Source organism: Rattus norvegicus, chromosome 10 (genome assembly GCF_021556685.1).
Source record: "Rattus norvegicus strain SHRSP/BbbUtx chromosome 10, alternate assembly SHRSP_T2T, whole genome shotgun sequence".
Lineage (NCBI taxonomy): Eukaryota > Metazoa > Chordata > Mammalia > Rodentia > Muridae > Rattus > Rattus norvegicus.
The window spans coordinates 110,903,725-110,928,713 of NC_141543.1; the positions used below are offsets into that span (position 1 = coordinate 110,903,725).

Consider the following 24,989-nt stretch of genomic DNA (forward strand, 5'->3'; position numbering starts at 1 on the left):
GCTCTCGCATCACCTCATGTCTTCATATCACCTTCGAGTCACATCCCCAACCACCCTCAGGTCCCCATGACAGCCTCAGGTCCCCATGACACCACACCCTGGTCCCCCATGTCACCCTCTGGACCCCATGATACCCTCAGGTCCCCATGTCACCTCAGGTCTCCATGACACCCCCTGGTTCCCATGTCCCCTCAAGTCCCCATGTCACCCTCTGGACCCCATGATACCCTCAGGTCCCCTATGTCCCCTCAGGTCCCCATGTCCCCTCAGTTCACCATGTCACCCTCAGGTCCCCATGTCACCTCAGGTTTGCTTGTCCCCTGTTCTAGCACTCCCCATCTGAGTTAGCAAGAGAATATTGTGGCAGGGAGGCATTGGTGGAGGTGACATGCCAGGGCAGTGAGAACTTCTGGAGGGGGCTTCTGGAGGCCTGAGCCCTTAGGCCCAGGCAGAAATCTGTAATCCTGGCAAACCCAGAAAAAAGAAAGGAGTTTTATGTCTGTCATGAGCGGGTATGTCACTCAGATGCCAAATTTGTCTCTAGGGTTGGTAGGCTGAGAGGATCAGCAGCTAACCCACTCCTGTGATCTCCAGAAAACCAAGAAACAAAGGCATGGGGACTCTGGTGCCTACTCGTCTGACTGGATCAACTGTTCCACCTCTCCTCCCTGCCTTGGGGTACCAGAAAGCAGGGACACTCGGGTGGATCTCATTTTCCTCCACCACATGGAGGGGTGGACAGGCACAGGCAGGCTCCCCAAGTGTCCTGAGAGAACAGGAGGGATGGAAATGGGAACTGGTGCCTCCCAAGCAGCAGCTCCTGCAGCCCAAGTGGCCATGGACGTGCTGCCCCTGGCACCCTGCTAGCCTCATCAAAGAGGCCTGAGAGGGGAGCTTTCCTGGAAGGGATGGGGTGGAGGTGAGGTGAGGGGTACTCCCATTGGCTGAAGCCTGAGGTCTGCTCCCACAGTGGTCTGCACTGCATAACCATAGTGTGAGACAAGGCACATGCCTGAGGTAGCTTTAGCACCCCATCTGAAGTAGAGATGTCCAAAGCCTAGGACTTCAGCACCTGTCCCTTACGGTGGCTGAAGGCAGCAAGGGGCCTTTGCACAGTCCTGTCCCCTCCCAGCTGTTACATGACTTAGTATCAGTGTCCCTTTTCCTAGCTAGAGGGTCAGATCAAGTTTGGGACAGGAGAAATACACAGCCACTTTAACCTGTCAGAGAAACCAGTCAAAGGCTGTTGTTGTTCAGTTCACACCTTCTAGAATGACAGGGTCCATCTGTGTGTCAGTTAGCAACTGACTCATCCATGTCATCGATGACTGTTCTTGACTGTTCTGCCGGTTTCCCATTTTTCTCATTCTGACACTTCTGAGAGGGAGGCTCATTAAGGTTCCAGAAGCTCCTTAAACACAAGGTTTATAGGGTCTCCCCAAGTTACGCAGCAATGACAGACACCCAAGAGGAAACTACAACTGGCTGAGCTGTTTTTATACAATGCTGACTTACTATCAGTGGCACAACTCATTACGACAGCATTAGTGGCTTTAAATCACACAGATGAACTCTGCCACAGTTCTACGGGTCCAAAACACAAACTTGGCTGAAGTCAGGGTGTTAGAGGCTGTTGTCTGTTCTGCTCACGGGCTGTTGGCAGAATCAGCTATGGTTTAAGTGTTGTCCCCTGCTGACTGAGGTCAACCCTCATCTTCAAGGCTCCTCCAGGTCTTCCTCCCTCTCCTCAGCCTGGTCTCCTCAGCATGTCTTACCTGGTACCGTCCCCTAATCTCATGCAGCCAAAGCTCCAACCCTCACCGGATGTGAGTGCATAAACTCCAGGGTGACCTCTCCATCCCCAAGGCTTGGCTGAGTGCCATTGCAGGATCAGGTTCACCAGGTAACTCATAAACTCCATGGCCCTGTCACATGCACCTCCCCACTCCCAGTTTGTGCTTCCCTTTGCTACTCTGTCCTCTGTGGATGCAGTCCGCATCCAAGCTCCTTCTCCACCATCTTCAAGTCGAGACCTTTGCCCAGCCTGTAGTCACTACTTTCTCCTGACTTCTTCTATGGACTCTGTTGCCGGGCTGTTTCACGTCTTAAACTAGATCCTGCACATGTGAAGGTAGGGAAAGAAGTGGTCTGTTCATGACCAGACCAGGAAAGCTGGTGACACAAGAACTCTGCACTCTAAGTCGTGGGAAAATTTCCATGTTTAATGTAAAAGATTTAGCGCATTGGATTATTTACACGTGCATTAGAAAAGATGGCAGAGGCCGAGGGTCCTCCTGAGGGCTATGAGAAGACAGTTCATATAAACCCCATTAAATAGAAGCTTCCATGTCCAAAGAGGAGCTCCAAACAGGCCCTTGGTGTACCAGCACCAGCTTCAGATGAGGTCAGCCACTGAAGGGGAAGACAGACACTTGTTAATATGTCACCTCCCTAACCCTAGTAAGGGAGCCCCACCCACAGCCACCAGTACAGCCAACAACTTGCCATTCATAGGCATCTCATCTATCTGGGTGGAGTAGTACTGCTCAATGTCCCTGAGGATGCGGATGTCATCATTCTTCACAAAATTGATGGCCACACCTTTGCGTCCATATCGACCTGATCTCCCGATTCTTTTGATTAAAATATAGGTGTTAGTAAGCAGTCACACACACGAGGGTCCAGGGTGTGAGCAAGGGAAGGAAGCACACACCTGTGAATGTACAGTTCTCTGTTGTTGGGCAGGTCATAGTTAATGATGAGGGACACCTGAGGGACATCGAGGCCCCGCGCCCAGACATCTGTGGAGATGAGCACTCGGCTGCAGAATAAAAGGCAAAGGTGAGAGGGAGCAGAGCGGCCTCTGCAGTGTGAGCAGCACACCAGTGCTCACGTCACCTGCAGGCCACTGGAAAACCTGCTGCAATCAGACGTGGGCTGACAAGACCACAGCTGAGGGTCTTTTAGAGTTCATTTGTTTAAAGACAGTACCTCCAGGAAAACACGACGTCTGCTTAGCAAAAACCCCATTAAGAACAGGAGCCTACTACTGATGACCCCATTTCAACCCATACCCCTCCCACACTATAGCAGATGCTCTGAGCAAGTGGTGTCAACTGCCACAGAGGACACAGTCATGATGATGCCACCCATCTGAAACATGCCTGGTCCTAACAGACACGCTAGGTGTGCAAGGACACGGGGCTAGAAAGCAGTGTAAGAACACAAGACGGTTACACTCCTGAAATGGTGTCACACTGACAGTGAGCTAGAAACCACCTGCTTGCTTCCCCTACTGCCACGGTTACTAGAAAGGAGCTGGACTCCTGTTTCCACTGCAAGTTAGGGGAAGGAGAATCCCAGAAGTCTCCAGAGGTACGCATGCGTGAGCACCTACTTCCCTGACTTTGTGTAGCATCGCAACCGACCCAGGAGGAAGGGAAAAGGCCAGAGCAGTGTGAGACAAGCAGGTCAGGGCTCCAAATGGTCACAGATGGCAAAAGGACACAAAAGGTTTCACCTAGAGTCAGCCGAGACCAACTGCTGAAACCAAAACCAGAAGAAAAGCAGAGAAGCCTACAGGCAGGAGCTGCTTAAAAGAGCAACTGGATTGGGAACTGAGGCCTCAGAATGAGGGGCCAACAGCTGGCAGACCCTCACCTCATCGAGGCAGAAGGTAACTACTGGGCATGGTGGGTCATCGTAGCAGCATCCCCTTCACCTCTCCTTGACACTCTGAGGTGAAGGAAACACTTCCAGACAGATTGAAGCAGGACGCTCATCCTCAGACCCAAACTAACTTGAACATGTCTCAGATTCAGAGATGAAGAAAGGCAGGTTAAACATGTATAAATCTAAATAAATAAACCCTACCCTATAAAGCACAATGACACTGCAAACTAAAACATACGTTAATCTCCAGCACTGAAGTGTGTGTGTGTGTGTGTGTGTGTGTGTGTGTGTGTGAGAGAGAGAGAGAGAGAGAGAGAGAGAGAGAGAGAGAGAGAGAGAAAGCACACATGGTTTAACAGGCATGAAACAAATCTAGGTCCTTGTACCGTCTGCAAAGACAGGAACGTAGCTCTGATAACAGATGCTAGCATCTCCAGGTAGGTACTAAATAACATAAAATTTTTAAAATACATTAAAGAGAAGGAAAATAGTTTAAAAAAATAAAAAATTAAGTCAGACATGGTAGCACACGTCTTTAATCCCAACATTCGGGAAACAGAGGCAGGCAGATCTTTGTGAGTTTGAGGACAGCCTAGTCTACAAACAGCAGACTATCCAGTACAGGATAGTCAGGGGTCTGTTACACAGAGAAACCCTGTCTTGAAAAACCACACACAAAAAACAAACAAAAAAACAAAGGAAAGAAAAACAGAGGGAAAATTCACTTCTAAGATCAGTACATACATGTAATAAACTGCTCTGAATGGTCCACTTCTGTGACTCCTATACTCCAGTGGAGACAGGAGATCATAAACCCTGAACTGCACAGACAAACCCTGTCTCAAACTCTATATCGTTCCAATTTTAGTATATGTGCTGCCGAAGCGAGCACCTGTCTCAAACTCTAAAACCAAACAGAAACGCAGGTGGTGGCGGCAGCTCGAGCCTTTAATGCCAGCACCCAGGAGGCAGAGCAGGTGGATCTCCGAGTTCAAGCCTGGTCTATGGATGGAGTTCCAGGACAGCCACGGCTACACAGGGAAACACAAAGCCAAGCAGACAAGCACCCTAACACCAAACCAAACCAAAACCAGAGAGGGAGAGAACAATCATCAGAGTGCTGACAAACCAAACTCAATTCTGACTTCTCTGAGAAACATTATTTAAAAAAAAAAAAAAAAAAAGCAGAAGGATGAGCCCTGCCCAGGCTCACAGGCAAAAGTTGTCAGCCAGGCTTCAGGACACCAAGGGCAGGTTCAAGTCTCCAAAGAAAAACTGTAACTGCACACCCATATCCAAGGTGAGGACGGATACAGCCAGCATCAGAAGACAGGCCAGTGACCTGGCTCAGTCGTTTACTTAGTCAGGGAGCTTAATGCCAAGCCTGACAGCCCAAGTTCAATCCCTGGGACCAACATGGTGAAGAGAGAGCTGCATTCCACATTGGTCCCCGACCTCCACACACTCTACACAGCACATTCAACCCTACAGCCACAGGGAAACATAGGACGGGCGCCTCACCTACTCAGTCACAGAGAACTGACTATGAGAGGGAGGGATCCCAGCAAGCAGAGGGCTATCACAGGCTATCAGCTCCAGTCTAGCTGGGCATCTCTTGTTGAAGGACAGACAGACACACACACACACACACACACACACACACACACACACGCCAAGTGTGTCCCCAGGGAATCACAACAGGCCTGAATCAAAGACAGACTCTCGAGGCCTGTTCTCTGAGCACTGTGACTGCCGATCCAATACCTGATCACCAGAAGTTGAACAGAAACTAGCGTGAATACAATAAACCAATGCTAGCAGTGCTACCACCAACCCAACAGCCCGCACGGGACAGCGTCCTCTCAGAGAGCAGCATCAGCCCCTGCACCTGGGCCCTGAGGGCAGTGCCATCCGTCCTCCCACAGGAGCCAAAGCTGCAAGGCCTACCTGGCACCTGACCGGAACTCCTTCATGATGGACTCACGCTCTTTCTGGGGCATGTCTCCGTGCATGGACGACACTGTGAAATTGGCTTCTCTCATTTTCTCTGTCAGCCAGTCAACCTACAGATCAGAACAAAAGAGGTGCTCATCCACCCATCCAGAGACCTGTACAATGGCAGCTCTCAACAGCAGATTTACAGAGTCGCAGAGGAAACTCCCCCACCAACTCTCGCAGACTCTGCCGGCAGACACCACTTCAACCCAGCTTAAACCAAAGGCATCCAAATGATGACACAAGACCCGTGTCGGTAACCCCCTTCTGTCCTAGACGCAGACCTTCTGTGACCTCCCTGCTCAGAGGCCCCAGCAGTTCCCCCACTGCCAAATCTCAGCGTTTCCATCTAACGCACCGGCCACAGCTGAATTAACAGGAACCCAAGCCCAAGCCACACCCTGGGCCTCTGACAGACAGGACACCCAGCCTGCAGCTCCCCAAGACCGACACAGTGCAGAGCAGCGCACCTTCCTCTTGGTGTTGCAGAAGATGACAGCCTGGGTGATGGTCAGCGTGTCGTAGAGATCACAGAGAGTGTCGAACTTCCATTCCTCTCTTTCCACGGCCACGAAGAACTGTTTGATGCCTTCCAGAGTCAACTCATCACTGAGAACAGAGCTCACGTCACTCTCCAACCCAGAATCCGAGGGACAGGGCCACGCTGAGCCCCCAGCCCTCCTCTACCCAGCTGGCTTTAGACCTTTCCAGTTCTCGGTCCCTTGGGTTCCTCTCCCTCCGCAGACCACAGAACCCCACGGAGCACACAGCTCAGGCTTAGAAATGGAAGAGGGTAGAGATCATTAAACCTGGCTTCCACCCAGGGAATGAAGGGATGCATCCTTACCGCTTCACCAAGATGCGGATGGGGTCGGTCATGAACTTGTTGGTCATCTCCAGGATCTCATGGGGCAGCGTGGCGCTGATGAGAACAACCTGAGTGGCTGGTGGCAAGTACCTGTACACGTCATAGATCTGCTCCTTGAAACCTGCAGCAGATGTGGTGAGCTCGGCGTTGGCTTTCAGGCTGTCACTGAGAGCCACACAGAGGGACTTCAGAGAAGTCGGTGGTCAGAGCGAGTTCACAGGTGCGCATGTGAACACCTGAACCCTGACCCAGGCCATGTGCAGTGCCAAACCAGACAATAAGAAGACACTGTCACCCCAGCTAGGACTGGTCTCAAAAACATTAACAAAACCACAAAAACATTACAATAAAAGTTTCAGGTTCAAAACCCCACAAGACGGGCTGGAGAGATGGCTCAGCGGTTAAGAGCACGACTGCTCTTCCAGAGGTCCTGAGTTCAATTCCCAGCAACCACATGGTGGCTCACAACCATCTGTGATGGGATCTGATGCCCTCTTCTGGTGTGTCTGAAGACAGCGACAGTGTACTCATACTCATAAAACCAATAAATAATTAAAAAAAAAAAAAAAACCCACAAGACACACTGCTTCTGCAAAAAGTAAGGACTGTCACACACACCTAACAGTATGTTACTAGAAAATTCTGGTCCCCTTACCTTTGTTCAACATTTCATCAGCTTCATCCAAAACCAACATCTTGATTGCCCGTGTCCTTAAACTTCTACGGCGGATCATATCTGGCAATTAGATTTTGAAAGAATCACATGTGGCTCTAAGGAAAGAGCTAGCCACTCCCACTGGTCCCCAGAGCCCTCAGAAGCTGTCCCACCATGTGGTGTATACAACTGAACTGCCACGTCCTTTGAGCACACCTCATAAACACCACCCACAGCCCAGGTCTCAACAAGAGAAGCACTCACCAAAGACTCGTCCTGGTGTGCCCGCCACAACATGCTGCCCATAGTCCAGCTTCCGGATGTCCTCCCCGACATTGGTGCCACCAATGCAGGCATGGCACTGCACGTTCATGTAATCCCCCAAAGCAAGCAGACCCTGAAGCAAAATAGGTTTCCATGAGAGGCCCGCAGTCAGACACATCTCAAGGGTCATCTCTACTTTAATGGGAGACACCACCTACCACTCACTCACTTAAGCTCTTTCCTCTGTCAAAAGGAAATTCAATTTAGGGTTTCCTGATACTGAAGGGGTGCAAACCAAGTGTGGGAAAAATCACAGTTGATAATCATACCGTATTAACATCCCAATACATATCCCTCCAAGACTAGAAGGAAAGTCATTATTTGATTAAAATGAACTTCATTTTCCTGTGAGGAAGGAACCAGGGCCTTGTGTACTTCGGCAGAGCCAAGTACCGCTGTGCCACATTCCTAGGACCATGGCTACACCAGGAGAGCAGAGACCAGGTAAGAACCACCAGCGAGTCAGACAACAGGTTGCCAGGCACACACAGCTCGGTTCCTGCTTCTTGTGTTGTCAAAACCAAAAACGAAGAAGGAAAGTGTGGGTGGGAGGACAGCGGGGGTCAGCGTTCCCTCCACCTTTACAAGGATTCTGGGAGGTGCACTCAGGTGTGAGCCACAGCACCTTCACCCGCTCCATCGCCGTGTGGACCCCCAGCAAAACAGAAATCACCTCCCTTCCATACAACGACACGTGCAAACACAGCGGCACTCTCTACTGCTGCTCAGGGATTGATGGGCCTCACACGTGGGGACAGCAGCACTGTCACAGGGCGGCACCAGCCTGGCACACCATCTCCGACTGTCTCACCTTCTGAATCTGCACTGCTAACTCTCTTGTTGGAGCCAATATCAAAGCTTGGGTTTCTCGAACCTAGTGAGTTAGAGAAAAGAAATGTCATGAGATTGTACAGAGGAATGGACAGGTTTTCCTATGACATGTCCACAGTCACTCTCATTCTCTTACCCTTTCCCTATCTCTTCCCAAACGGTCCCATCTCTACTTTCAAATCCTCTTTGAAAAATTAAAAAAAAAAAAAAAAAAACTAGATTCTGGATGAGAGGGAACCTGATATCTGTCCAAGTCCAGCTTCCTGCCCTGAGCCTGTCAGCCATCAGTCTCAGTGTCACTCGCACGGCTTGCTAACAAGCACTGGGACCTACTATAAACACTAGCTTGGGTTAGCTCGCTGCTCTTTCCTAACCAGCCTCAGGAGACACTAAATTTGAAGGCCAGCAAGAGCGCTGACAGTCAGGGCTCTCCTGTGAAGGTCAACCACACCCCATCTAAAACCTGCACTCAGTACACACAGCATTGGCATTAAAGAGCATTTGCTGCGAGTGGCAAATCACCTGGATATCCAAGCACTGAAGGACTGAAATACTGAAGGTGGCCGTCTTGCCTGTGCCAGACTGAGACCTGTTTAAGAAAGCACAAGGTAGTTATCAGAGAAAGAGCATCTGACACTGCCCCTGTTCTAGGGACCCCAGCCCACAGCAGTGCTCCCTCCAAAGGCCTGGCTGCAGACATGTGCGGCAGCTTCTTACTAGGAGCCCCTGCTCCTGCCCTGTTGGAGGGTGGGTTTGTGCACTGTAAAGGTTCCTAGCATTAGTCAGATGCTGGGTTCTGTGCAGGCAGAGCTGAGTGCAGGCCAGGCTTGGTGACTTATGTTCATGAAGTATCACCCATCTCAGTGCTTTGTAAACTCCGTCACCTCCCGACTGGTTCAGGAAGGAGCTCATTGTTTAGCTCAACAGAAGAGAAGCAGGGGTGCCCAGACACCAGAGGAGGGGAGGGGGAATGGAGGAAGTGAGGAAACCACAGGGAGAAGGTATAGAGAAACCATGAGGAGAGACATGGACCAGAGCAGACAGCAGGTGACAGGGCATGTGTCCGGTGTCAGCAGCCTAGTCAGGTGAGAGTCTCAGAACCTGGCCAGCTTAAGCTTTACGGCTTGTTAATAAAACACCAGGCTAGAGCAGGCTTAGAAACACCAGCAGTTATCTGAGAACAAGGAGGACATAGAAACTCCATGAATTAATCTCACACTCTCCCAAACATCTTAACTCCAACAGTGGGAGACCAAAGTACAAGGTCACTTCTTATTCTTATTTTTCACCTTTACTTATCTGTGTGACTGAACATGTGTGAAACTTCTTTCAAAGCCGGGAAGAGGATGCTGGACCTGAGGCTGCAGTTATAGGCAGCTCTGAGCCACTCAGTGTGGGTACCAAGAACTGAACTTGGGAACAGAGCGAGCGATCTCCACAGCTCCCAGAGAGACAAACTGCTACAGACAGAATGGATGTGGGGCTTCTACACCAGGACACCAGAACTAAGAAACTGCAACGCCAACAAGAACTTCCCAAAGGAGGCAGAAAGGGGACCTCTCCCTTTAATGCACCAGCTCCTAAAGTCTGAAGTATGATGTAAAGGATAACTGGTCATTTATAGTTCAGTAGTAGAGAAGGCCCTGGGCTCTGTACCTAGCATGCACCTTTAATCCAAATAGCAGCCAGAATTCTGAGTTGGAGGCCAGCCTGGTCTACAGAGAAACCCTGTCTCAAAGGAAAAAGAAAAGAAAGCTAATGAAAAAGTACTTTACACAAATCCATAGATCTACATTCAGGACCTAGGGCTACATCAGCGTAGTGTGTGCAATGACCTCCATAGGACCCAGAATACACATCCAAAAACAAGTCGGCATAAATAAATAAGGCAGGCTCAGCTCCCCACAGCTCTCCCCGAGGACCCAACTCGCTCTCAGCGCCCACAACTTACTGTGCAATGACATCTCTCCCTTTAATTATCTGCTTGATAGCACGCTGTTGGATCGCAGAAGGTTTTTCAAAACCTAGAAATGCAAAGAGGAAACACTGTAACTCCCCAGGACTGTGACGGCATGAACTACCTGGGGAACACACACTTGCTCCTTCCTGCCAATCCCAGGCAACACAGGCAGAGCTGAGCACATCTTCACAGACCAGCCTACAGGACTACCTGTCAAGATGCTACCCACTACACCAACACTTGGAGGGCAGAGGCAGGAGCATCAGGAGTTCAAGGCCAGTCTAAGCCACACCAAACCCGCTCTACAAGCAAAAGCACAAACCCAGAAGCACTGCAGTTGCTGCCCTTTCCTGCTACCAAGCACTCAAACCCCAGCTGGTGGTGTCTCCCGAGTACTGAGCCTGCACAGGCATGGGGAGACGCCCTGTGCTGCTCTCCTGTTTGCACGCAGGCCCATCATCAAGGGACCACCCACCTGCTGGGCCATCACTACTAGCAAGGAGAACAGTATGAAAGACTGGACAAGGCTGTGCACTCCCTTAATCCCAGCAGGAGAAGCTGAGCAGGGGGATCTCTGTGAATTCCAGGCCACCTGGTTCACAGAATGAGTTCCAGACCAGCCAGAACTAGGTAGAGAGACTGTGTCTTAAAACAAAACAAACAATGAAAACACAAGTATTTTCCAAATAAGCAGATAGGATTTATAAGAAAAGATGTTGTTAAACATCTTGGTGACGCACACCTTTAATCCCAGCATCTGGGAGGCAGAGGCAGGGGATCTCTGAGTTAGAGGCCCAGTTTGGTCTACTAAGAGTTACAGGACAGCCAGGGGTACATGGAGAAACAAAACAAAACAAAACAAAAAGCAAAACAACAAAGAAAGCAGAAACAAAAAGAGTTCATTCGGCCTCCCTCAAATGCTCCTAAGCAAATACCAACAGCATGACCCACCATTCACTCAAAAAAGCCAGGAATGCACTGCATCTGCTGCCAGCAGATCCTTTAGCTCCACAATAACATCCCCATCTCTCCTATGGTCCGGCCATCACCCCGCCTCCTCTTCTAACTCCAAATCCAGACACCAAAATAAACTTTCAAACGGTAAGCCTGATCCTATCGATTCTGCTCAGAACTCTGCGGTGGCTGGCTCCCCGCTGTATTTAGGAGTGAATCTCAAATTCTTTACTCATGCCTTTAAAACATGACGAGGGGTTTCTTTCTTATGTTCCTGGCACTCGTCAGGCAATGGCTTCAAGAAGCCAGGACCAGTTGTTCCCTCTCCCCTGGGGATTCTGAACGCCTCTGGGAGCTCTCTTTCGGCTCTTTTAACTCACCGTTATCAATCTATCTACTCTATCCAGTCGCTCATTCTCTTGTTTTCCCAATTCTCACCGCTTGAAGCACCCTTGCTTCGTATTTCCCGCTTCCTTAGGAAGCTTTAAACTCCACAAGGCACGAACGCACCAGATTTGGAGCCCCGACTTCCCCATCAAAGCTTCGGGGCACCTCACAGGGACACACACATGGCTATCCGCTACACGAGCGACTGGAGGAGCCTGGCTGACTGCAGCACCGGGGAACCCCGAGCTCTGGAGCTCGGACGCACGTTCCCCACCCGGTCTGAAGCGGCCCGTCCCCCAACCTCCCCTTCCCCGAGGCCCGCGCCCCACCGTAGGCGTAGATGCCGCGCAGCAGGTCCTCCCGAAGGCCCATGGTGTCGAACGTGGGGGTCACGTCCACCTCCTCGCTGGTCTCGAACTCCACTTTGGTCATGTCCTCCTCTTTGAGCAGCCGCTTCCGCGCGGAGCCCGACGTCGCCATCGTGGCCGTGGCCGCCATGATCCCGACCCCACTAATAGACAACTGCGAGCTGCGGCGGGAACCGGAAACAAGGCTCGCGCCGCCGGCCCGGTCGGGAGGAAGTGACGCAAACACAGCGCCGCGGAAGAGCGTCAGGAGGGGTGGGAGGCAAAGCGCTCCAAGCCTCGCGATATTCCGTGCTCCGCGGGATTCGGCGAGGGACTGGGCTGGCAGTCTCTGGATGTCCGTGACTCTGCATACTCTTGTCTCTTCTGGGTGTCTGCAGCCTACTTGGGATAGGGATGTGGGTCTCAGGGAGGAGCAAGAGTGACGCCAAGGTGTCCCTGAAGGTACAGAGCAAAGGAAGAGGGCACTGTCCTGTGGGCTCCGCGCTCCAGCGCTGCTGACTGCGTTGCCATGGCAACCATAGCGTGGCGACCTGGGAGAATCAAGCTGCTCTCCCGGGGTGGTGGATGGGAGGAATCGGTGGAGACCGAGTGGGTAGATGTTTTTGCCTGGGAGAGCAGGGGACGCCCAAGCTGCCATCACATCCGAGAATCCTTTAGAGCCTCTGACCCGGCGTGGTGACCCCAGTCACTCTGGAGGATCCTGATTTTCAACGCAGGCTCCAAAAGGGCCTTGCTATTTGGGGCATGTCTTTCTGTTTGTGAGAGTGGATCCCAGGACCCCTGTAATTTCGAGTCGTAACCCGAGTTCTAGCAAAACTTCATTTGCATGTGGCCTCTTTCTTTTTTTCTGCTTTTGAGGAAAGATGACTAAACTGTTAAGGGCTGTTACTCTTCTTCCAGAGAACCTTGATTGTGTTCCAGCCACTTAGACCGTGTGACTCACGCAGCCTGTATATTCCAGCTCCAGGCGATCCAGTGCTTCCAGCCTCTGTGGGGGCCACACTCGTGGTGTGTACACACACGCAAATACACAAATACTCAAACAAGTCTTTAAAAGCTACTGTGAAAGACTCATGTCGATAAGTTTAGTTACAACCAGATCTTTTCATGGAGAAGTTGTGGGTTGCAATGTACCCATGTTAAAACAAGTTCTTTATTACTGCCTTCTCTTTGAGAGCTCAGCTCCCGCTCTGGTATCAGGATTTGTCCAGACCAGATAAACCATATAATACATATGGTATTAATCAGAGCACTAAAGGCATAGAGTTGGCCAAGTTCCAGTTCTCATGCCTTCTCACTCAATGAGGATTTAGTCCACGTGCTCATGCCGTTTTTTGTTTTGTTTTGTTTTTTTGCAAGCCTGACTCGAAGGGTTGTTTTGCAATCTTGGCTGTAAAAGACACAGGGATTTTAATGACATCCCAAGAAAAGAATGTAAAGTCTCCATTTCATACTGTCTGTTGAAATGAGTAATTATAGCTTGTGGTTACTGTTTAAAACGCTGTTTCATCTCACTGTTTTACTTCATCAGATGTAACAACTAGAGAAAGGTGTTATTGTATTCTTATTGGACCACTCTGCTCACATATCTTTTTTTAGTTTATTGTGTCTGCGTGTATCCGCATGTATTAGTGTGTGTTCGCATGGTGTATGCGAGTGGGCAGGCCCATGCTACAGAGCAGGTGTGGAGTTCGGGGGACAGTTGTGTAGCATGTTCTTCCCTCCTACCTTTATATGGGTTCCAGGATCAAACTCACTCAGGTCATCAAGCTTGCATAGCCAGCCCTCCCTTAACCCATGAGCCATCTTCCCGGCTTGCTATAGTTTCTTACAGTACCCAAGTAATTTGAAGACCCTGGTTCTCTTTATCATCAGCAAGCAGCTATAATCCAATCAGTTATGAATAGTATGCCTTTGTCACTTGCCTGTTCAAAGTATCTGATCAACTTGGTTACATTGTATTTTATGCAAAAGTATCTACTTAAAAGCAACAATCTAGACTAAGGTGGTAGTGTATACCCTGTGACCCCAGCACTTGGGTGGCCGAGGCAGAAACACCCAAGGTTTGAGGCAGGATGGCATAGGTGAAGACATATCTTTATAAAAATGAACTACAGTAAGGGCTGGAGAGCTGCCTCAGTGGTTAAGGGCACTTACTGGTCTTGCAGAGAACCCAGATTCAGTTCCCAGCACCCCTTTCACATAACTTACAACCAGTTCCAGGGGACCTGATGCCCTCTTATGACCTCAAAAACCACCTGTATGCATGTGCACATACACCCAGGCATGCAACTGACAGCCCTGTTTGGCAATCTACAATTCCAGTGCTTAAAGTGACAGATTAATTTTTTTGAGACACAGTTTCTCTGTGAAACTCACTTTGTAGACCCAGTCAGCCCTGAACTCACAGAGACCTTCCTGCCTCTGCCTCCAGAGTACTGGGATCAAAGTTGTGTGGCACCACACCCAGCTAATTTGATTCTTATAAATCTCAACCACCATTAGAAACAGAGGGTGCTGGTGAATGTCTTTCCTTACCTATTTTACGGACGGAAAGATAGGCTCAGTCTACTTTTTCAGCAAGGGAACAATTGGTCCAACTCGAGTTTATATTCCAATGGCTTTATCCTGCTTATAAGTACCTGGGCTCTGGAGCCCCAGACACCTTGGCCTCTCAAGGGAAGAAGTCTCCGGTGACAAAGATGATTAGACCCACAATTTTTGGTCTCGGTACCCTCTCCCGTTAGCATCGATCGTATTGACTACACACTTGTATTTGGGGGTGTGCTTAATTTAAAAGGCATGGGTATATCTAGTCAGCTTCCCAGTCTCCTTAATGTAAGTAACCAGCTGCCAGCTTGCTCACTATTCACATACAGGGGGAGGAGGAGGAATACAGACATAGTCTAGCTGAACAGGAACATGGCAAGGTCATGTGGGATTTGGGGGGAATGGGACAATGCTAAAGTGTGCTCAAGAGCCCATCTGTGCCAACCTAGCTCCAGGAGTCAGGATGGCAACATTAGACAGGAGGGAATCCAAAGAGTTGTCCCCAAAGGATTGCTTCCTGCTAGCATTCCCACCCATGACCATTTCCCAAACCCACCTAGCAGGAGCCCAGGTACCCTGCCTAGCACCCCATGACTTCAACTTGCTGCATGGACTCCTGGTGCCTTCTGCAGGCTTGGGGTCCCACACACAAAGACAGGTACACAGTAAGCTGCCCTGCCCCAGTTATGTACTGGAAACATTTCCAGTCCTGGGCTAGAGGTAAGGATCAATTGCCTTCATTGTGTGTCTATTCCAGAGAAAGGCAAGACCCACGAAAATTATCTCACAAACAAATGAGATAATTGTGTATAGTTACTGTGATGTAAACGAAACAGACGAAGTGGACTGAGTTACTGAGGTTCCGGTTTCACTTGGTGGCAGGAGGGAAATGTGGCCTGACTTGAGAGGAGGTGTTCGTAGTCACGCCCAGGGAAGGAGTGTGAAGGGAAGAGGCAGTGAGTGTGAGCACGGACAAGGCGAGTGAGCAAGAAGTGAGAAGGGCTGCGGCACCTTCGGGGGCTCCCAGACCGGGATCACCACAGCGTCCTCTCCAGATGGGGCAGGGCCCGAACGGCTGCTGATCCTTGACCGAGAAAGGGGACCCAGCTGCACAGAGATGGGAAGGAGATGCTGAAGCTCTGAAGAGAGGGCTGTTGGCCGTGCCTGCCGTCTGATTCTGTGGAAATTTCAGATGGACGTTTACACAGCTGATAGTTGCCTAGGCTGGGTGGGGCTGTCAGGATTACCAAAATTTCTGGGTCACAAGACGGGGGACTGTGGAGCCTTGCGCTAGGAATAAGTGAGGGGGTGCAGCAGGAGCTGCTGGCACAGAGTTTCCCTGTGTGGTAAGCAGGGTGAGGGAAAACGGGGTGTGGAAAGTGGGGTGATGGCAGATTAAAACAGTTGCGGGAATATTGTCTGGGTGAAGAAATAAAGCTTCGCCTGGCACCTGGTTCCCGCTGAAGCAGATGTTGATCCACATGGAAGGATGTTCAGTCCCCCGCCTGGGTGGGAGGACTGTAGGAATTTCCATCTGTTCCCCCAGGTCACAGGCCCCCTGGTGAGGAAAAGTTCACAGCCACTCTGCCAGGATCACAGAGTCAAACAGCAAGACCATCACCACCTCTTGGGCAGGTCGAACCCTCTGCCTCAGGCTTCTCACATCTCCACTTAAAATGCCCCTGCCTCATGTAGGAAGGCTCATCTCACTGAGGCTTGGGAATAGAAAATAAGTAGTTCAATGGGGCACAAGGGACTGCTCCATGCCCGGGAAAGAGGGGACCCCTAAGTCTCCGCCCTTAAAGACAGAGGCCCGGTGTGATGGCACATGCCTGTAGTCCCTGGCACTCAGGAGACTGAAACAGGAGGAAGAGGAGTTCCTGACCAGCCTGGGCTTTGGGAGTGAGGGAGCCCACACACAAACACAAAAGCACGCGCGTGCGCGCGCACACACACACACACACACACACACACACACACACACGACCAAGCATGCTTAGTGTGGTGGCACAGGGCACCCTGTGATCCCTGGTGCTTCGGGCAGAGGCAGGAGTTCCAAGTTCAAGACCATTCTCAGCTTACTACTGAGTCCCAGGCCAGCCAGAACCACACATAATAACCTGTCTCAAAATACAACAAAAGCCTGAAAGACAGAAACCATGAAAAGAAAACCTCTTTGGACTCGAGGAGCTACAGACACAAAGCAGAAACTCCAACTTCTTGCCGCTGAACGCCTCAGAGCACATCCCCAATAGTTACCCTCAGGATGGCAAGTGGGAGTCATTTCCAGGAATAGGAAAACTGTTTCTGACACCCTGAAGCAACGTTCAAGGTGGGCGAGGCAGGCTGAGAGCAGCTAGCACCTTGACAGTATGGCTTACGGTGGTGGTGATCAGAACAGACAAGGAACAGAAGCTACCCCCAGGTCAGACAGAGGGCAACTCTGGGCAAGATTGCACACTTTGTAATGTTCTCCACCCACAAAGGCTTGAGTAGGCCTTGGAATCACCATATTAGCACGAGTGGACAAACTGGCCAAGTGGACTTCCCTGGGAGAGGAAAGATCAGACATACCAGGGCCCCCAGAGCAGCAGGTAGGAGAAGAGTCCAGGCAGGGTTACACAGAGGATTGGCCTGTCACAAACACCGAGAGCCGTGCCTCTTCATGCTCACTGCTCGCGGACACGAGAATTCCAGGACTTTACCCAACCTATTGCCAACAACAGTTTCTCAACGCTCAGCCAGAAGAAGCCTAATCAGGCAGGGTGTGGTGGCACCCGACTCCTTGCCCACCACTGGGTGCCAGTGCAGCAAGTGTGGCAAGGCAGGAAGTCAAGTCCACGGAGCAAGGGGAAGAGTGGGTCACTGTCCGCTGCTCCTTGGAGCTGCCACCTGAAAGCCCCGCATAGTCAACCCAACCACATGAAACCCTAACTTTAACCCCTAACCCATAACCATAACCATAACTTTAACCCCTAACCCTTAACCCTAACCCTAACCCTAAACACATGAAATCCTACCCCGAACCCTAACCCTAACCCTAACCCCTAACCCTAACCCTAACCCTAACCCCTAACCCTAACCCTAACCCCCAACCCTAACCCTCTACCCCTAACCCTAGCCCTAACCCTAACCCTAACCCACTGGCACTCCAGTGTCAACTCCATAACCCTGCAGGACAGCAGAAGCCAGTGCCCATGTCACACTGCCACACTTAGCACACTCTCTTGTGCAGGCAAGAAGGCTCCCTCCAACCCCCACCGCCACTCTCGTAGCCTACGTTGGTGTGGAATTCACGATCCTCCTCACTCTGCCTCCTGAGTACCAGGAACCACAGGCCTGTGCCACCACGCCTGGCCTCTGTGGGTATTAAGATTTATTAAATATACAGTGTCCTGCCTACATGTGTGCCTGCGGGCCAGCAGAGGGCACCAGATCTCATTCCAGATGGTTGTGAGCCACCATGTGGTTGCGGGGAGAATGGAACTCAGGACCTCTGGAAGAGCAGTCAGTGCTGTTAACCGCTGAGCCATCTTTCCACCCAGCCTCCGTGGTTTTTAAGGGCAGAGACTTAGGGGTCCCCTCTTTCCCATGACATGGAGCAGTCCCTTGTGTCCCACTGAGCTACCTATTTTCTATCCCCAAGCCTCAGTGAGATGAGCCTTCCTACATGAGGCAGGGGCATTTTTTTTTTTTTTTGGTTCTTTTTTTTTTCGGAGCTGGGGACTGAACCCAGGGCCTTGCGCTTCCTAGGTAAGCGCTCTACCACTGAGCTAAATTCCCAGCCCCCGAGGCAGGGGCATTTTTAAGTGGAGATGTGAGAAGCCTGAGGCCAGAGGGTTCAACCTGCCCAGGAGGTGGTGACAGTATTGCTGTTTGACTCTGTGATCCTGAGCCACAAAGTAGCTGTGGACTTTTCCCCACCAGGGGGACTAGCCTGTGACCTGGGGGAGCAACCCCCACCTGTCCATATGGAAATTCCTAAGGTCCTCCCACCCAGACAGCGGCCTGAACATCCTCCCACCTTGATCAGCGTCTGCAAACCTGACACAGTTTTATCCATTCACTCAGGCAATATTTATGCAACTGTCCTAGGGGTGGGGCTGAACAGAGAACAAGAAAGACAAGAACTGTTTGTCATGTACCATGGGGGAGACAAAAAAAATCCAGACTGCAAAATAGATCAGGGCGGACAAGTGAAACAGCCCAAGGGGGAGGGAGGGCCCAGACGGGAAGCCTGCAGTCTAAAATAGAAAGGCCTGGAAGGGCCTTTTTTATGGGAAGCTGGGCCTCGAGTGGCATCAGAAGGAAGTGAGGGAAGTTCTTGGCAGCGGGGACAGCAGGTGCAAAGGCTGGGGTGGGAGTGAGCCTGGAGCCTCAGACTTGGAAGGAGGCCTGCATACCTAAAGAAGGAGAGAGGTGTGGGCTGTCAGCAGGTATCACACCAGCACTGCAGACTGGGCACTGCACTCTTGCATGCCCGCAAACCAGAGGGAGTGCTTGGGTCCTGCCTAAGCTCTTAGACCCCTGCTTCATTGAGTGCTGGCAGTGGGTGGGGTCTAAGAGCCACTGCGCAGAAGGTAAGGACTATGGATGCAGATGTAAGGATGCCAGACAGGCAAAGCAATTAGACTCCAGAAAGAGTCACTTTTGTCACAACCCAGGTCCCCTTATGAAATGTTGACCTTTAATGGGCCTGCTGGAATCCTTATGCAAGTCCTATAATTGATTATGGGAACGAGGAAGGCCCGTAAGTCATCGTCACCCTACTAGGTTCTTTCCAAGAGTAGAGGCCGATGAACCGGGCTGACTGCTCACAAAGGAGGGAGGATTCTCCTGGCCGCCACCACACCCTCTATCATGGCCCTCTGTGGGGAGACCAGATACCTGGCATCTCTCAACAGGAGACGACGACTCTCACATCAGCCAATCAGACACGACACGGGAGGAGGGAACACGCTGCCCCTTCGCCTTTGCACCCAAGCCCTGTATATAAGGGCCTGCTTCTGTGGGAAGCTCCCAGATGACTGTGCCCGTCAAACCTGCTCCTCAGATGCTGTTCAGCCCAGCCTGAGACTGAACCTCAGACCATCACTGCTACAGGACAGGAAGGCAAATGCAGAGTCTGTCCCACCAGAACCAGTCAGCATGCCAAGGGGACTGTGGACAGGTCAGGACAACGGACAGGTCAGGACAGGGCCCCAGCTGTTCTGAGGCAAGGAGGGGCTGTCACCTCCCTCACTAACAGTGGAGATGGTGCCTGGTTTCCGGGAAAATGAAGGAAACAGTTTGTCTCATTGTGTTTGATTAAAGTGCCAGAACCTTCTCCGGCTGCTGCAGTCCCACAGAGAGCCAAGGGGCTGGGACGGGAGGAAGGAATGCTGGGGTTTATGGCCACACCTTCAGGTTGCCGAGGTTGGATGGAGGGGAAAGCAGGCGTCTGGAGGGCTACCGTGAGTCAGGCCTTCATCAGCCGGGTGGATTCCCACTGATATTTCTGGGACTAAGGGACTGGATTTGAGCAGAATACAAAGGACCGTCCTTCCCTCTTGGCTTGGTGACCCTCTCCTTGGCGGCTACATTTGTCAGCCACGTGTTCTAACCTTCTGTTCAGACTGTAGGGAGCGCACACTCATGTGTTAGAGTGTGTATATGTGTGGGTGAAAGGGTGTGTGTGTGTGTGTGTGTGTGTGTGTGTGTTTAAGAGAGAGTATGTGTTCATGTGTAAGACAGTGTATATGTGTGCATGAGAGAGTGTGTGTACAAGAGAGTATATGTGTGTGTGCTCACATGTAAGAGAATGTGTATATGTGTGCACGAGAGAATGTGTGTTGTGTATGTGTGTGTATAAGAGAGAGTGTGTGCTCATGTGTAAGTGTGTGCATATGTTTGCATGAGAAAGAGAAAGTATGTGTATTTATAAGGGTGTGTGTATATGTGTATTTAAGAGAGTGTATATGTGTGTAATCATGTGTAAGAGAGTGTATGTGTGTTTATGAGAGAGTGTGTGGTGTGTGTGTGTGTGTGTGTGTGTGTGTGTGTGTGAGAGAGAGAGAGAGAGAGAGAGAGAGAGAGAGAGAGAGAGAGAAAGAGAGAGGTGTTTTTCTTATCAGACAAAGCAAGAGGCCGAGTCTGGGTTCTTTGAAGTCTGACTGTTGGGAGCAGTCTCCTAAGAGGAGGAGGATGCATTCAGGAAGGCTACTCTAGTGTTGGGCAGGTTGAGAAGATTCTAGAGAACTAAGGCTACTCCAAGGGTGCCAGATTTTCTTTCTCATTCGGACTCACCCCTACCTAACCTTATAAACCCAGCCCCACTTTCTGTTTGTTTTCTGAGATCAAGTCTTGCTCTGCTGCACCGGCTTAAGGTCGAGGGTGCTTCCCAAGCAGCTGGGGTCACACCCAGCTCATCTCCCATGTGAGTTTGTGTGAGTGAGTTTGTGTATGAGAGTGTATGTGTGAGTGTGTGTGAGTGAGTTTGTGTATGAAAGGGAGAGTGTGTGAGTGTGTGTGAGTGAATTTGTGTATGAGAAAGAGAGAGAGTGTGTGTGTGAGTGTGTGTGTGTGTGTTTGTGTATGAGAGTGTTGTGTGAGTGTGTGTGAGTGAGTTTGTGTATGAGAAAGAGAGAGTGTGTGTGTGTGTGTGAGTGAGTGGGTTTGTATATGAGAGTGTGTGTGAGTGTGTGTGTGTGTGTGAGTGAGTGGGTTTGTATATGAGAGTGTGTGTGAGTTTGTATATGAGAGTGTGTGTGTGAGTGGGTTTGTATATGAGAGTGTGTGTGTGTGAGTGGGTTTGTATATGAGAGTGTGTGTGTGTGTGAGTGGGTTTGTATGTGAGAGTGTGTGTGTGTGTGTGTGTTTGTATATGAGAGTGTGTGTGTGTGTGAGTGGGTTTGTATATGAGAGTGTGTGTGAGTGTGTGTATGAGTGTGTGTGCGCGCCCCAGGGCTTCACGCTCACACTCAGGAAGTGCTCCCCTATTGAGCTGTACCCCAGTCCCAAGCAATGCTCTACTGATTTGGGTTTTTGTTGTCTTTTGTGTTCGATTTTGTGACAGAGTCTCATGTAACCCAGATTAGCCTCAAACTTGCTATGTAGCCCAGGCTGGCCTAGAACTCCCACTCTTCCAGCTTCCACTTCCTAAGTTCTGGATTGCAGCCCCTACCTGGCAAATGCTACCTAGTTCTCCAGCTGTATGAACTGCCCTGCGCTGATCAATAGGGGCCACCCAGAGTGGCCTTGAGGGACTGCTTGGCTGAATCCACTTACATCCCCATCTTTGACTAGGTTTGGGGATCCAGAGGTCTGGGGCAGAACTAGGGTTTGGAGAGCCCTGACTCTTTAATTCACCTCATCAGTGGCTGGGTGAGCTCAAGGGTTGTGCCTATGGGGGGAGATGGGGAGGGAGGCTGTCATATTAGCTGATGCTCCCAAAGTCTCTGAGCCACTGGGACCAGGTTCTGGAAGGCTCCAGAAACCCTCAGAGACCTCAGAACCCTTTTTCTCCAGCCACCAACCTCCCAGAGGCCCAGGTGTCTGGAACACACGAGTGTCAGCTTCAGGCTGGAGTGTGGCTGTCAGTATCTGCCGGCGTCCGAGTCCTGATGTAGTGATTTAATGGTGAATAACGTAAGTGTGGTTTGATACAAATAAATTAATATCCAATGAACCCTTGTTCTGGGGTCATTTGGTGCCAATTCAATCACAGAGCTGTTGATCCTGCCAGGGAAAGGTCACCATTCAGGGACGCCTACAATGTCTGCCTCTGCAGTTCAGGTCGGGTCAGGCTCTGAGTTTAGGTGGATGTCTCTGGAGAGACCTGGAGAAACACACTCTGCACTTGTACACTGTGTGGGAAGGAAAGGAATCCTGTCCTCTCAGTGACATTTTCCCGACTAGGGCAGTTCTGGGCAACCATCTCCTCTCTTGTGACTTTTCCAGAACGTTCCCCACTGTAGCCAGCATCTGTTGTGTTCTTGCATCCTCTGAGACACCGGCACATGTTAGCGAGAACACCTCCTTTTGGAGCTGAGACAAACATCTAGAAAGGAAATGTCTCCCTTGGTGGAGACACTGCCGAAGAGACAGTGAGGTAGACTCCACCCGGTGGGCAGGGAGCAGGAGGATGCAGGCCTCTCTGCCCTGGGACCCCCCAGTCCTGGTACTGAGGAGCTCTGGGCTGGTTTCAGGGCAGCCAGACACTCCCCAAACTGTCTCTCCGTTCATTTCCCTTTTTCTGACTTTACAGCTGCTTCCCCCCTCCCTGTCCCTTTCAACTAATTTCCCCCCCCCATTTTTATCTATTTACCTACTTACTGGGGAAGAGGGACACTGGTGTGGAGGTCAGAGGACAACCCATACACAGTTCTGCCTTTACCAGCTTTAAATGATTTAAAATAATTTACCCCTTCAAATGATTGAAAAGCTATGTGGGGTTTGACTTGGAAGGGTCCCAGTAGAAGGTTTCCCCATATCTGCCCCACTGTGTGCTGCCGTCATTGGTCCCACTGTGTGCTGCCGTCATTGGTCCCACTGTGTGCTGCAATCATTTGTCCTAGTTTCACATGTTGCATTTGAAACTGACATGAGGTAGCTGTGTTCACTCGTGCTCCTGACATGTAAGAACAGGTAAGGGGAAACCCCCCAGAGGCAGTCAGTGCAGGTAATCCTGGGGTGTCTCTGGTCAGGTGAAGGGATCTGAGATTCTGCTACAAGGAATGAGAAAGAAGAGGCTGGGGCCAGGGTCCTGAGGACAGACACACATAGTCCCTACCCAGGCAGAGGTCATGGTCAGGCGTGGGTGGGAAGGGGCCAGGCTGGTGAAGACCCTGCCCAGGAAAAGAAGGGAGAGAGGGTGGAGGAAGAGAGAAGAAGGGGAGGTGGTGGGGAGAGACAGAGAACAGGAGGGAGGAAGGACAGAGGGGAGCAGAAGTGGGGAGAAGGTGGGGAGGTTGCTGGTCTCCCACACACTGAACACAGTAGTCCCTAGCTTCAGATTGCAGAACTGGTCAGTTCACAGGAGGGAGCTCCTCAAGCCTCACCCTCTTCCTGGACCCTGTCTGGGACTGGAGACTAGACTGGGCTGAGCACGGGGTCACAGATAGCTCTGGCATCTCTCTCTCTCTCTCTCTCTCTCTCTCTCTCTCTCTCTCTCTCTCTCTCTCTCCCCCCCCCCCTCCCTCCCTCCCTCCTTCTCTCTCTCAGTAGGTTTTCAAGACAACAGTTTCTCTGTATAGTCCTGGGTGTTCTGGAACTCACTCTGTAGACCAAGCTGGCCTCAAACTTAGAGACCTGCCTGTCTCTGCCTCTGCTGAGATTAAAGGTGTGCACCACCACCCAGTTTCTTTCCTCCTTTTCTTCCTTCCTTCTTTCCTTCTCTCCTTCCTTCCTTCCTAATTAGCAGTCTTACTGATCCTATTTTTGCAAGCCCCATAATTAACCCATTCTGGTGCACAGTTTAGTGGCTTTGGTGTCTTTCCAAACACATGCAAACACCCCATAGTCATTTCCGCACCCGCAGCACGTTGGATGGAATGTAGGGGTACTGGAGATTCCCCCAGCCAGTCTCAGAACTGGCTTCTGGTGCATGGGGTTCCCCGCCCTGTGCTGGGCCCGTTGCTTGGCTATTTTCTATAATTTTTTTTAGGATGCAAAGTATTTTTTTTCTTTTTTTTTTCCGGAGCTGGGGACCGAACCCAGGGCCTTGTGCTTGCTAGGCAAGCGCTCTACCACTGAGCTAAATCCCCAACCCCTCTATAATTTTTTTAAAAAAGATTTTGTTTTATTTTATGTGCACTGGTGTGAGGTGTCAGATCCCTTGGAACTGGAATCACAGACCGTTGTGAGCTGCTGTGTGGTTGCTGGGATTTGAACCCAGGTCCTTTGGAAGAGCAGACAGTGCTCCTTAACCACTGATCCATCTCTCCAGCACTCTCTTTCTCCCTTTTTAATGTAACATAATTTAACTTTTTTTTTTAAACATAATTTAACAAGGTCTCACTATGGCAACTGTGGCTGGCTCGGAACTTGCTATGTAGACCAGGCTGGCTTTGAACTCACAGAGATCTTACCTGTTTCTACCCTCCTAAATGTTAGGATAAAAAGGCCACCAAGCCTGGCTTTATTTTCTCTCTTCGCTGAGCTCTTTGGGCTACTCCTGACCCTGTTCAGATGTGGAGATAAACACCTCGAAAACGTTGGGTACACAAGAGCCCCTCGGGATGTGTCCATGACTATCATGCTGACAGAGACCAGGCACCCCAGGGCCTGGGCTCTTCCAAACCTCCTTGCCGTATGTGTCTAGTATGGTCCAGGCTGTAGCTCCAGACTACAGGTGTTTCTGACCTCCAAGGTCCAGATGTATCTGAGGTCACTCTGGAAATGGCTGCCCCTTGCTTTCGTGAGTCTCTGTGTTGCTACCAACCCCAA

At 50.7% G+C, this 24,989-nt stretch overlaps 2 protein-coding genes and 1 long non-coding RNA gene across 3 annotated transcripts in view; 2 read left to right on the forward strand and 1 right to left on the reverse strand.

Annotated features, from left to right (window-relative positions):
* Positions 1–2,201: 2,201 nt before the first annotated feature.
* Positions 2,202–12,204, reverse strand: Eif4a3 (eukaryotic translation initiation factor 4A3). Its single transcript, NM_001100158.2, has 12 exons — positions 11,976–12,204; positions 10,297–10,369; positions 8,868–8,934; positions 8,326–8,388; positions 7,455–7,587; positions 7,191–7,271; positions 6,515–6,656; positions 6,138–6,276; positions 5,620–5,735; positions 2,714–2,821; positions 2,506–2,633; positions 2,202–2,412 (listed from the first exon to the last, which is right to left on the reverse strand). Exons 1-12 carry the CDS (start codon positions 12,142–12,144, stop codon positions 2,396–2,398), a joined length of 1,236 nt encoding a protein of 411 aa, NP_001093628.1. The 5' UTR covers positions 12,145–12,204; the 3' UTR covers positions 2,202–2,395.
* Positions 12,205–12,311: 107 nt separating this feature from the next.
* Positions 12,312–13,602, forward strand: LOC108352165 (uncharacterized). Its single transcript, XR_015632326.1, has 2 exons — positions 12,312–12,455; positions 12,915–13,602. It is a non-coding gene; the product is annotated as an uncharacterized LOC108352165 (long non-coding RNA).
* A 5,983-nt stretch (positions 13,603–19,585) lies between these two features.
* Positions 19,586–24,989, forward strand: part of Card14 (caspase recruitment domain family, member 14) — a 35,282-nt gene continuing 29,878 nt past the window's right edge. Inside the window, 1 exon segment of the mRNA NM_001427162.1 lies at positions 19,586–19,751. The gene's annotated coding sequence lies outside the window, so the exon portion shown is untranslated.

Bases quoted from the DNA above. Each gene is read 5' to 3' on its own strand.
- Eif4a3 (NM_001100158.2), bottom strand. From the start codon at position 12,144: ATGGCGGCCACGGCCACGATGGCGACGTCGGGCTCCGCGCGGAAGCGG. The intron at 10,370-11,975 runs GTGGGGCGCGGG...TTGCATTTCTAG, and splicing joins GCGCGGCATCTACGCCTACG to GTTTTGAAAAACCTTCTGCG. The intron at 2,822-5,619 runs GTAGGCCTTGCA...TTTATTCTGCAG, and splicing joins GAGTTCCGGTCAGGTGCCAG to CCGAGTGCTCATCTCCACAG.